The sequence below is a fragment of the Rutidosis leptorrhynchoides genome, chromosome 3 (assembly GCF_046630445.1).
Source record: "Rutidosis leptorrhynchoides isolate AG116_Rl617_1_P2 chromosome 3, CSIRO_AGI_Rlap_v1, whole genome shotgun sequence".
Lineage (NCBI taxonomy): Eukaryota > Viridiplantae > Streptophyta > Magnoliopsida > Asterales > Asteraceae > Rutidosis > Rutidosis leptorrhynchoides.
Genome location: NC_092335.1, coordinates 95131810 through 95143141, shown reverse-complemented (window position 1 = coordinate 95143141; position 11332 = coordinate 95131810). Strand labels below are relative to the sequence as shown.

Sequence of the window (11332 nt, the reverse complement as noted above, 5' to 3'; positions counted from 1 at the left end):
AGGTGTGAGTTGTAAGGAAACGACGGGGATGGATTTATAGTAAAATATCCAACAGAGCAATCAAAACAGATGATCGCATTTAAAGCGGATCCCAATTCCCTTGATTATCGAAAAATCAAATCTTATTACGAAGATTTTCTCCAAATCTCTGGAACATGGAAATCAATCCTATCTACGTCAAAAGATATGACGAATCTATACCAAATCATTTCACTCTTTGGTGATAGTTTCACTCGTACTCTTCATGAAATCAAATAGTTTTATCCATATTACTCGATGATGATAAAATTCTATTTATCAACTCATATTCGTCATGAAAACATTTTTATTGTTAGCCATGATCACCTCACTCAAATTTCGGGATGAAATTTCTTTAACGGGTAGGTACTGTGATGACCCGAAAATTTCCGACCAAATTTAAACCTTAATCTTTATATGATTTCGACCCGATAAGCAAAAATCTGTAATGTTGAGTCTCAAAAGTTTTGAAATCTATAATCATGCATTCAATTAACCATTGACTATTCCCGACGATTCACGAACAATTGTGTATACATAAATATGTAATATATATATATATATATATATATATATATATATATATATATATATATATATATATATATATAATATTTTGAAACACTAAAATACAATTTAATCAATTGAGTTAAATATGTAAAATAGTATACAAAATAATTAAGTTGTATGTATATTATAATATATATATAAAATGTATCAATATTAAATATTCAGATTATGTGATTATATATATAAATATTAAATGACATATGTAATATTAATATCTTAAATGTAATTACAAGTTAATTATAGTTATTACATTTAATATCATTATTATTATTAATACCAGTACTATCGATATTATTAAAATTATAATATGCAATTTGACACATTTGATTTGTTATTGTATTTTTATTATCAATATTAGTGTTACCGTGGTTAATATTATTATGACTAGTAGTAAAATTATAATTTTAGATGTTATGATTAATATTAGTATAATTATTAGATATTTTTATTATCATTACCATTAAGAATCATTATTACAAAAGTAATACAATTTATTTTGACTATCATTAGTAATATCATTCCTAATATTATTATAAGTAGTGTTATTACTATTATTAGTTGTAATATTAGCGATATCATTTATTTATGATTATTATTATTAGACTTATTAACATTATCATTTTTAGTACCATTACTATTTATTATTATTATTAATATAATTATTATTATTATTATTGATATTGTTATTATCACTATTAGATATCATTAATAATACTATTATTATCAATTACACTAAAAATTATTATTATTATGAATATTGTTATTACTCATATTATTATTATAATTATTATTATTATTATTATTATTATTATTTGTAATATAATTATAATTATAAATTAATTATCATATATATATATATATATATATATATATATATATATATATATATATATATATATATATATATATATATATAAATCAAGATCATATTCTTTTTATGTATAATCATCTGCAGTGGTTTTAATTTCCTGTCTAAGAAATCGAATCTTCACACCTTAATCCAAGCAGATACAACAAAATCTGTTAGTAGTCCTTATCTGCTGTTATTTTCTTTATTTTATTACCTTTCTTCTGTTTCTGATTTAGTGAAGCCTGTCGACCTTTCTCAAATATACACCAAACGGTTTCTCACACATTAACAACAACTAGGTCGACTTTCTACCCTCAATATCAATTTACAACAGCCTGTGATTTGTTATATCTGTAAGCATATTTTTTTTAAAAACAGCTCAATACCCCTATTCGCGTTCAAGTTTTTTTTTAAAAAAATATCAAATTCACTCACATCTTCAAAATGTATTAATAACGTTTTGTTAGTATTATTTTTCTTAATCTTTCTGCAAATTACCAGTTTTCAATTCGTGTTATTGAGAGTGAATTTTAAGAGTCAAACTTTATTTCAAAAAGTCAAACAGGTGTTCTTCGAATCAATTTGAGTTTTCTGTTATAAATCAAGATCAATTGATGATCACCGCAGTTTCTAGGAACCATTTAGGACCTATTTCATGTTGAAATCGTAGCTTGAAAATGTCTAGATTTTGAAAACGGGAATTGGGTTACAAAGTATCAAAGTGGGTCTGTTGAAGCTTTTGAATTATTTTCTGTAAAAATGAATCAGTTGCTCCACATTCAATTGTTTCCTTTTAGTTTATAAATCCAAACCCAACTCATTTGATTATGGTTATGGTTGATTTAAATTCGGGTCGACTTGAAGATGAAGAAGAAGAAACATAAGCTATTACGGGTTATGTATTTATTATTTCATTATATATCAGAAAGAAAACAGATGGTCGAGCGGTTTATGTGTGTTGGTGCGGGTGTTCGAGAGGTCGGGGGTTCGAGTCACGCATGGGCTGTTTTTTTTATGTGGGATTCATTTCTTGAGGTAGTCTTTATTTATTATTGTTATTTTTACTACTCATTAATATTAATTATTATTACTAATAGTATTATTATTAATATGATTATTATTGTTGTGATTGTTATTATTATTATTGTTATGATTATAAACGTTAAAATTATTATTATTTTCATTATTCAATTAATGTTATTATTACAAGTATATCAACTATAATTAGAATTAACATTGTTATAACTAACATCATTATCATTATGGATATTATTATCATTATTATTATTATTATTATTATACAAGTATTATTATTATTATTATTATTATTAGAAATATTATTATCATTATCATTATCATTATTAATATTATTATTAGTATTATCATTACTATCAATTTTTATCATTAAAACTATTAGTATTATTATTATTAGTAATATCAATATCATTACTCAAAGTATTATAATTATAAAAAAAAAAGTTTTAAAAATACTATTATTAAGATTATAAGTATGTGTTAACTATATTAACAATTTGTATATATGTATATAACAATTTAGATATCTTAATATAATACTAAACAAATATATATATTAATATAAATATTAATCATTGGGAATGTATACACAAATTAAATAAATATATTATCAATATAATAATGATATAACTAATAAAATTTATATATATATTTGTTCGATTACAATTATGTGTATTAATATATATATAAACAATATAGGTTCGTGAATCCGGGGTCAACCTTGCATTGTTTAGTTGTTCAATGTCGTTATATGTATTTTTACTACAAAATACAATACGGTGAGTTTCATTATTCCCTTTTTAAATGCTTTCGCAATATATATTTTTGGGACCGAGAATACATGCGCTGTTTTTATAACTGTTTTACGAAATAGACACAAGTAATTGAAACTACGTTATATGGTTGAATGATCGAAATCGAATATGCCCCTTTTAGTCTGGTAATCTAAGAATTAGGGAACAGACACCCTAATTGACGCGAATCCTAAAGATAGATCTATCGGGCCCAACAAGCCCCATCCAAAGTACCGGATGCTTTAGTACTTCGAAATTTATATCATGTCCGAAGGAGGATCCCGGAATGATGGGGATATTCTTATATGCATATTGTGAATGTCGGTTACCAGGTGTTCAATCCATATGAATGATATTTTTGTCTCTATGCATGGGACGTTTATTTATGAGAACTGAAAATGAAAATCTTGTGGTCTATTAAAATGATGGAAATGATTATTTATGTTTAACTAATGAACTCACCAACCTTTTGGTTGACACTTTAAAGCATGTTTATTCTCAGGTATGAAAGAAACCTTCCGATGTGCATTTGCTCATTTTAAGGATAATACTTGGAGTCGATCATCGCTCTGGGATCAAAGGTTGATGACTTCGTCCGGATGGATTAGGACTGGTCTTCACATATTGTTTGAAATAGTTAAACTTGGGTTGGATTGAAAATGATATGTCATGTTTAAAATCGGATGAATCTGTTTTCCAGCTTTAAAGCGCTGCGCTTTGGCCTGCACGCCACGCAAATGGCCTGTTGCTGGTGATCTGCTTAGTTGTCAATATCTGAAATTGTTTTACGCTTTAGCGCGCACCGCGCACCCATATGTGCGCCTCGCATATGGTCAGACAGGAAACTATTTATATATAAAAAAAGAAACGTGTGTTTTCTCTTGTTACATTTTGGGGTCGTTACAGATTAAGTGTGCGACAACTACATGTCGTTGACTAATTCGGTCGATTCGGGGTAGTGGCAAATTTTTATGACCATCCCGTTGGTCAATCGTAAATTATTTTCATTTGACTTTGGAGAGGTTACGGTTCCTATTTTCTAACGTGTACGCAGAACAATTCAGAAGTATCAAATATGCTTGGGTTAATGAAGAGTTGGATATAGGGAAGGTCGATTATTTTCGTTTGATTCTAAGGTTGTTGTTTAACCGTTGGTTGATGGTGGGGCTGGTTCGCGCCGATCGGGTTCAATGGTGGATAAAGATTGTTTGTGTTGTGATTCTTTTAGGCAAAATGTTCGAACTCACAAGGATAGTTGTGTCGCGGATGTTGGTACGGTTGATGGGGCTCATTTCCGGTTCTAAGGTCTCGTCGAAGAAAAAGCAAAGATGAAGTTGCCGGCCTTAAGTAATTCTTTTGCAATGTTTGATCATGAAGAAGATGAAGACCTTGTGGTCCCCGGTTGTCTGTACAGAGTAATGATGTCAATGGTTATTCGATCCGACGGAAATATATATTTGATCCACCCGCTTCATAATGGATATTGACGGTATAAATGAATGAATAATAGTGAATATGTATATGAATGAATATTAACATCCATGAACAGATCTATTACCACTCAATATACATATAATACGTACGGAGTAGGGATGTCAATGGTTATTCGATCCGACGAAAATATATATCCGATCCACCCGTTTCATATTGGATATTGATGGTATAAATGAATGAATAATAGTGAATATGTATATGAATGAAAATTCACATCCATGAACAGATCTATTACCCCTCAATATACATATAATACGTAAACATATACATATCTATCATCCATGGATAATCTAAAAAAATATTCAAAGATTAACTTTCATATCTATTAATCTTTGCATCCATCGTCCATCGTTTTTTATATGTGATATGCAACTTATGTTTTTCAACCTGAAACGGAACTCATATATAACTGCTTCATGTTCAAAACTGTTTTTCATAAACATTGAACCTGATATGTTTTTCTCGTAAAACATATAGTTACAAAACTAGTTAAACAAGGTAACAAATCAAATAATGTAGTATCATACATTCATACATGTAAGAAATAGTACAACACATAACGTGCCTTTTATATCGTTTAAAGTATACTTTTTTGGCGTACAAATCACCTTCAAATCGGATCCAAAATTCGCTTAATCACCAGCTCCATCAAAACTCTAAACCATTTTGTCGATACCTCCTGAATCAGACGACGGCTGATTACTACCACCACCAACCACCATATCAACAACTTCCGGTTTCTGAACATTCGACTCATCATTCTCAATCCCTTTCAAAATCTCCACCACTTCTTTCATCGTAGGCCTCATATCCTTCTCACTTTGCAGACACCTAAACCCTAATTCCGCCACCAACGTCACCATTCGCCGCACCAAACCATCGCTCTCAAACCCAATTCTCTTATCAACAAACTCACCCAACTTACGGTTTTGTATTCGATCAATCGCCATGTTAGCCAAGTTAATATCATGCCTATGTCTCCTAGTATCAACCGCTTGTAACGATGATAAAAGCTCCATTAAAACCACACCAAAACTATAAACGTCACTCTTATCTGTTAACCTGTAACATTGATAATATTCAGGGTCCACGTAACCCGGTGTACCTTGTGGCGCGGTTGACACATGTGTCACGTTAATAGGAAACAAACGTGACAACCCGAAATCAGCAACTTTCACACGAAAATTATTCTCAAGTAAAATATTGCATGTTTTCACATCACGATGAATAATGTCCGAATCGTGTAAATAGGATAACGCTTCAGCTGTTTCTATAGCAATTTTGAGCCGTAAAGTCCAACTAAGCGTACTCGTATTGGATAATTTTCCATGAAGATGATCTGCTACTGTACCATTAGCGATATACTCGTAAACTAGAAGTAGTTCTCTGCTTCTTCTTGAAGTGCAGCCATAGAATTTAACAAGGTTTTCGTGGTTTAACATTGTTAAGATCTCGACCTCGTTCAGGAACTGTTCCACTCGCTTGAAACTGTTTTCGTATAAGCGTTTGACAGCTACTTCTCGACCGTCTATCAGTTTTCCGTAGTAAACAGTTCCAAAACCACCGTCTCCGAGTTCTTTTGAATCATCGAAACCGTCAGTGGCTTGTTCTAGTTCGTTGTAGGTGAAAACTCGTGTGCCGAAGTATGTGCTGTTTCCTAGTTCTGTTGTTGTTGATGCGTAAGAAGCGATGGCGGTTGAAAAAGTAGTTGAATCAGCTGTTACGCTGTCTTTGTTCTGAGTTTCGTCTGCTTGAGTAGCATGCTTTTTCTTCCTTTGTCTGAAAACAAACAGTCCTAATCCAATGCCAATGGTTGCAAGAATCCCTCCAGAAATGGGAAGCCCTAGAAAAGTGTAAAATTGGTTAATAAATTTCAGTTTCATTCAGTTACAACAGAGGTGGTAAAATGGGCGGGTCAGAGGCTACATGTCAAAATGGGTTGAGTCAACAAGAGTACTCCAATACTTGTTGGAAATAGGCGTGTTTTTTCAGTCTAGTTGAACCAAATCACTTTCTATCAAAAATCTTACCTTCAATATATGAGTATTGTATCATATGTTATTTATATTCAAATTTAAAATTTAATCATCTTTACTGAAAGAAGTGAGTTATATGGTTTTATGCCTGAAAATTACAATTTGACAAATTATTGACTTGTTTGACCAATTAGAAACATAAATTGATCCAAATTAACCTTTGATAACTAGTTAATGGGTGAAAATGGGTAAAAATTGCCACCTTTGGAGTACTGCATCATAATGTAAGTCATACCTATTGTCAGGGATCTCTCTTTTGATGAAGAACTGGCTTGGCTTTTTTTAGCCACGGAGCAGGTATCTGCACTCAAAAGCGGGCCAGGGCAGGCACAGGAGGTTCGATTAGTTTCATAATCGTAAAAACAACGACCGTAAGACTCAGTGCATTGGCTGCAACCTACAGTATCCAATTTCCACCTGACGTCAAATCCTCCTCGAAGAACCTGGTCTAACCCTGTTACGTTAACCAATCCCGTGGTTCCAATTGCCATGGCAGGAACCGGGACGATCACACTTTGGTTACATATTCCTGGGCCCTGTTCTCCAGGCAAAACCACAACTTTATCGAACCCGTTTCTATCGCAAGTTAACGGGTCCCCGTGATGTTCAAAAGAATCTGGGCATCCGTAAAGGAAAGTTATATTCATGTAATTTGACGAGTATTCGAAAAGGTTGTGATTAATGGTGGTGTTAACAAAATCATGTGGACATATCGAATCCATTACGTCTTCTCGTATGATCTTTAACATTTGAGTCTGTGGATCAATGCTCAAAACATGGAAAGTGATGTTGCTGATATCGATACTAGGTGATCTTTTATCGTTACAGTTGAGCTCAAAACCAGGATACCCGCAGTAGGCAGGATCTTCGTGTCTCGAAAATGGATATTGAATCCCGGAAATGGTCCCACATGTAAACAAACCAGCACAAATCTCGTAAGACTCGTGCAGGCTGCTTGAAGCTAGCGCAACAACGATAAAAGCTAGCAAGGTTACGATGATTAAAGACTTCATTGAAAATGTTTAGATTATTATTTTGAAGCTTGGATTGGTATGTTTATGTGGTTTATTGTAACTCTGTTCATTTTATGGACCTAAGAATAAAATCTTAACCAACTTTTAACAATAAAATGTTGTTTGAGTTGAAATTTTGATAGATATATAGGTAAAGTTTTGGTTAAAATTGTTTGACTTTTTAGCTTATTACATTTTTGGAACATGAGATATGATGCAGTATTACTTAAGTTGTCTTCATATGATTAACATATTCAGAGAAGTTTGCCATTCTAATTCCAAATTTTCAATAAATTATATCTAAAATTCTTCCAATAGATTAAGATATTCAAACAAAATCTTGTTGACCAAATTATTAACTATACCAAGTCAAAGCTACCCTAGCTAACTACCAGCCCAATTGTCAATTTATGGCCCATCAAGATGAATAAACCAGGAAGGTTAAAGATAGTGACAAGTAGTATATATCTTCTTTATTTATTTATTAACCCCAATGTTACAATAATAATTTACATGTAGGATAGAATTCGCATAATATTTTAGTAATTACAAATATTCAAGATTTACATTTAGGGACAGCAACTTTACAAGCTTTAAGAACCTTCTTGGCACCGGGAGACTTAACATACTTTACAAAAGCCGGGTCTTTTATGTAACGACACAAACACGGCTTTTGCTCCTTGAGCTTGGCACAACACTTTGGTGGTGGCGGAGTTCCTCTCATGATGGGAGTTAAGCACGGCGCAAGTTGCGTTGGTTGACATGTCGTCGCCAATGTATGTGTCGCACCAACAACTAGTACTACTACCAACAATGGAATCACGATTAAGGCTAATGACTTCTTCATCTTTCAAATCCGGATGTTTAGGGAAATGTGTTGAATTTGTGTTATTTATAATTGTTTGAAGGATATAGTTAAGTTACGTTTATGAATAAAATTAATGGAGTCATTCACAATGCATGAGTTTTGATATGCGACAATAGATGGATGCAAGACAGGGATTCTTTGTCACGTGAATTTGAAGATGTATTTTGGCACATTTTAATATTTGTGTACATACTTAAAAGAAAAAATAATTAATTTCAAGCTTGAAGAGCCTTCATTTGTTTTTAATGCTTATTTTTGGTTGTTTTAAACTAACAAGCCTAAGAACAACAAACGAAACCCAAACACTATGAGCAACTGTTGCTCATTTGGTATATAGAGGTCGAGATTTGGATTAGAAAAATTAGAACTTGTATATAGTTTGCCAACTAATACAGCTCGAAAACGGTTTAGAAAATAACAGTGATCAAATCGGAGATACGGATAAAAAAATATGACCTTTCGAAGTTTAGATGCTGACTAGATTAGGTCATTCCCAAAAGTTGCAAATCGTGTGGGCATGCCCATACGCAAGGGTCGCAAATCACGTGTGAATGCCATACGAAAGTTGCTTGCGACTTGCGTGGGAAAATTGGCAATAAATTTTTTTTTTTTTTTTTTGTGGCAAATTGTCATAACTAAAATAAAGGAGCATATTGGTTGATTACCCTTATTTGAAGCAAAAATTTATGGACTTTGTTAATAAGTCATTCAAGTTAAGCCGAAAGTCCACAACTCATTACATTACAATATTTGGGCCTGTCATCCAGCCCATCCCTCAGCCTGGACAATAATTCGGACTACGTTATGGGTCGAGGTACTAGCCCATAATATCGTGAGTTTTGTCAAAGGACTGTGAAATTCAACGTACAAAGTCATACTTTGATTCCCTGTACTTGGACTAGTATAAATTGAAAACTATATTTATTTATTTTTAAAGCTTCTTAAATCTTACATAAATGTGCAATTTATTATTGTTTTGATTAAAAAATTTGTGTATATACGCTATTGATGTAATTCGTCTATAGTGTACTTATATACGCCATAATTATCGATTCACTAAAAAGTACTTTTAATAACATGATATTCTTATTATTAATATATATAAATAAAGACAATGACTCCTAGCAAACTCAATTAAGCTTTTTGAGGCTAATTGAGGACATACATACATCATATTTACACATATCAAACGACAATAACCATATCAACTTATTAAGGGATTAAAAACACAAATAACTCATAAGTTTTGGACACAATAAAAAAACAGACAATATTACCACATCCAACGACATTAAATACCATTACAAGGACGTATAGCCACACCGCAAGCTTGAGCGACTCTACGAGCTCCAAATGAGCTTAGAAATTGACGAAAATTTGCGTTTGTGACAAAATCGCACAAGCACGGCTCATTTTCCCTTATCCTTCCACAACAAAACCCCGATGGTGGTGTGTAAAACAAGGCCGGTCCTATGCACGGACTCAGTGACATTAGGTTGCACATCGCTGCATTCGTGTGATATACCGATACAACCATCAACAATGCCACCGCGGTAACGAAAGCAAGATTGTTATTAACCATGAGGGAATGAATCGAAATACAAAAAAATCGAATAGATAATATGGTTGATTGATTATTTGTGATAAAATTTGGTGCATATTTTTATAACTTGACAAAGTACAATGAAGGGTATACTTTTGACTTCATTTTTTGTACTTTCGGTTGCAAATTGTGTATATTTAGTAAGCACTTTTACTTTAGCCATTAGCACTAAAAACGTTAGTATCGTGATGACAACAAATGATACTTATTAACAAAGTAAAATAAATAAATAACTAGTTAAAGACCCGCGATTTCGCGGGTTTTATGAAATGATGATATTCTAAGACAATTTCAGCTATGATAACACAATTAAACAATTAAATTGTAGTATCATGGGTTTGAATATTGGTTTGATGCATTTGCTAGTCTAGAAATAAGATAATAATTATCCTAATTTTCTTTCCCCAATCATCTATGCTTAACAAAAGCATCATCCAAAAACAACCGTTTTTTATAGTTGTTTGTTATTGTTAGTCTGAATGACTATAACAATGGTTAACAACCGAAACCAGTTTTGAAGTGTAACGATTTCGTTATGGCTATGCTTAATTGATTTCATTAAAAGTTATGGTTTTGCATCTGTATGAAGTTGATGTTTCCATAACAATACTTTTTGTAATATGTTTATTCAAACATACGATCATACATTTTAATTGTTTAGTTAATACTCGTTTATAATGAAAATATCTGTAGCATATCAAAATTATCATCATTGATCGATTGGCATATCATAAATTTCAATTACATGCCAAACTATTCATTAGTTACAAGCTTCCATAAGTTATATGCTAAAGTATTTAATAATTACGGAGTACATACTTATGCATCAAAATAGAAAGAAACTAAATCCATAGATACATCATTCAACATATTCGCTAACACTTTTGCACAAACTAATGGTAAGCTGCAGAATCAAAATACTTTGATACCGAAACAAACTGTTACACCGGGTGAGTTCTATCTAAGACCATGATGAACCTGCATTCGTCACGCATGAACGCAATCAAACACTTGTATCAGATTCAGGATCCAATTCTTCATCACTTTAATG

The 11332-nt window shown here is 31.9% G+C and overlaps 1 protein-coding gene across 1 annotated transcript; it reads right to left on the bottom strand.

Annotated features, from left to right (window-relative positions):
- Nucleotides 1-5417: 5417 nt before the first annotated feature.
- Nucleotides 5418-8534, bottom strand: LOC139900209 (LEAF RUST 10 DISEASE-RESISTANCE LOCUS RECEPTOR-LIKE PROTEIN KINASE-like 1.4). Its single transcript, XM_071883001.1, has 3 exons — nucleotides 8378-8534; nucleotides 7033-7779; nucleotides 5418-6604 (listed from the first exon to the last, which is right to left on the bottom strand). The coding sequence occupies exons 1-3, from the start codon at nucleotides 8532-8534 to the stop codon at nucleotides 5418-5420; spliced, it is 2091 nt and encodes a 696-aa protein (XP_071739102.1).
- Nucleotides 8535-11332: the final 2798 nt, after the last annotated feature.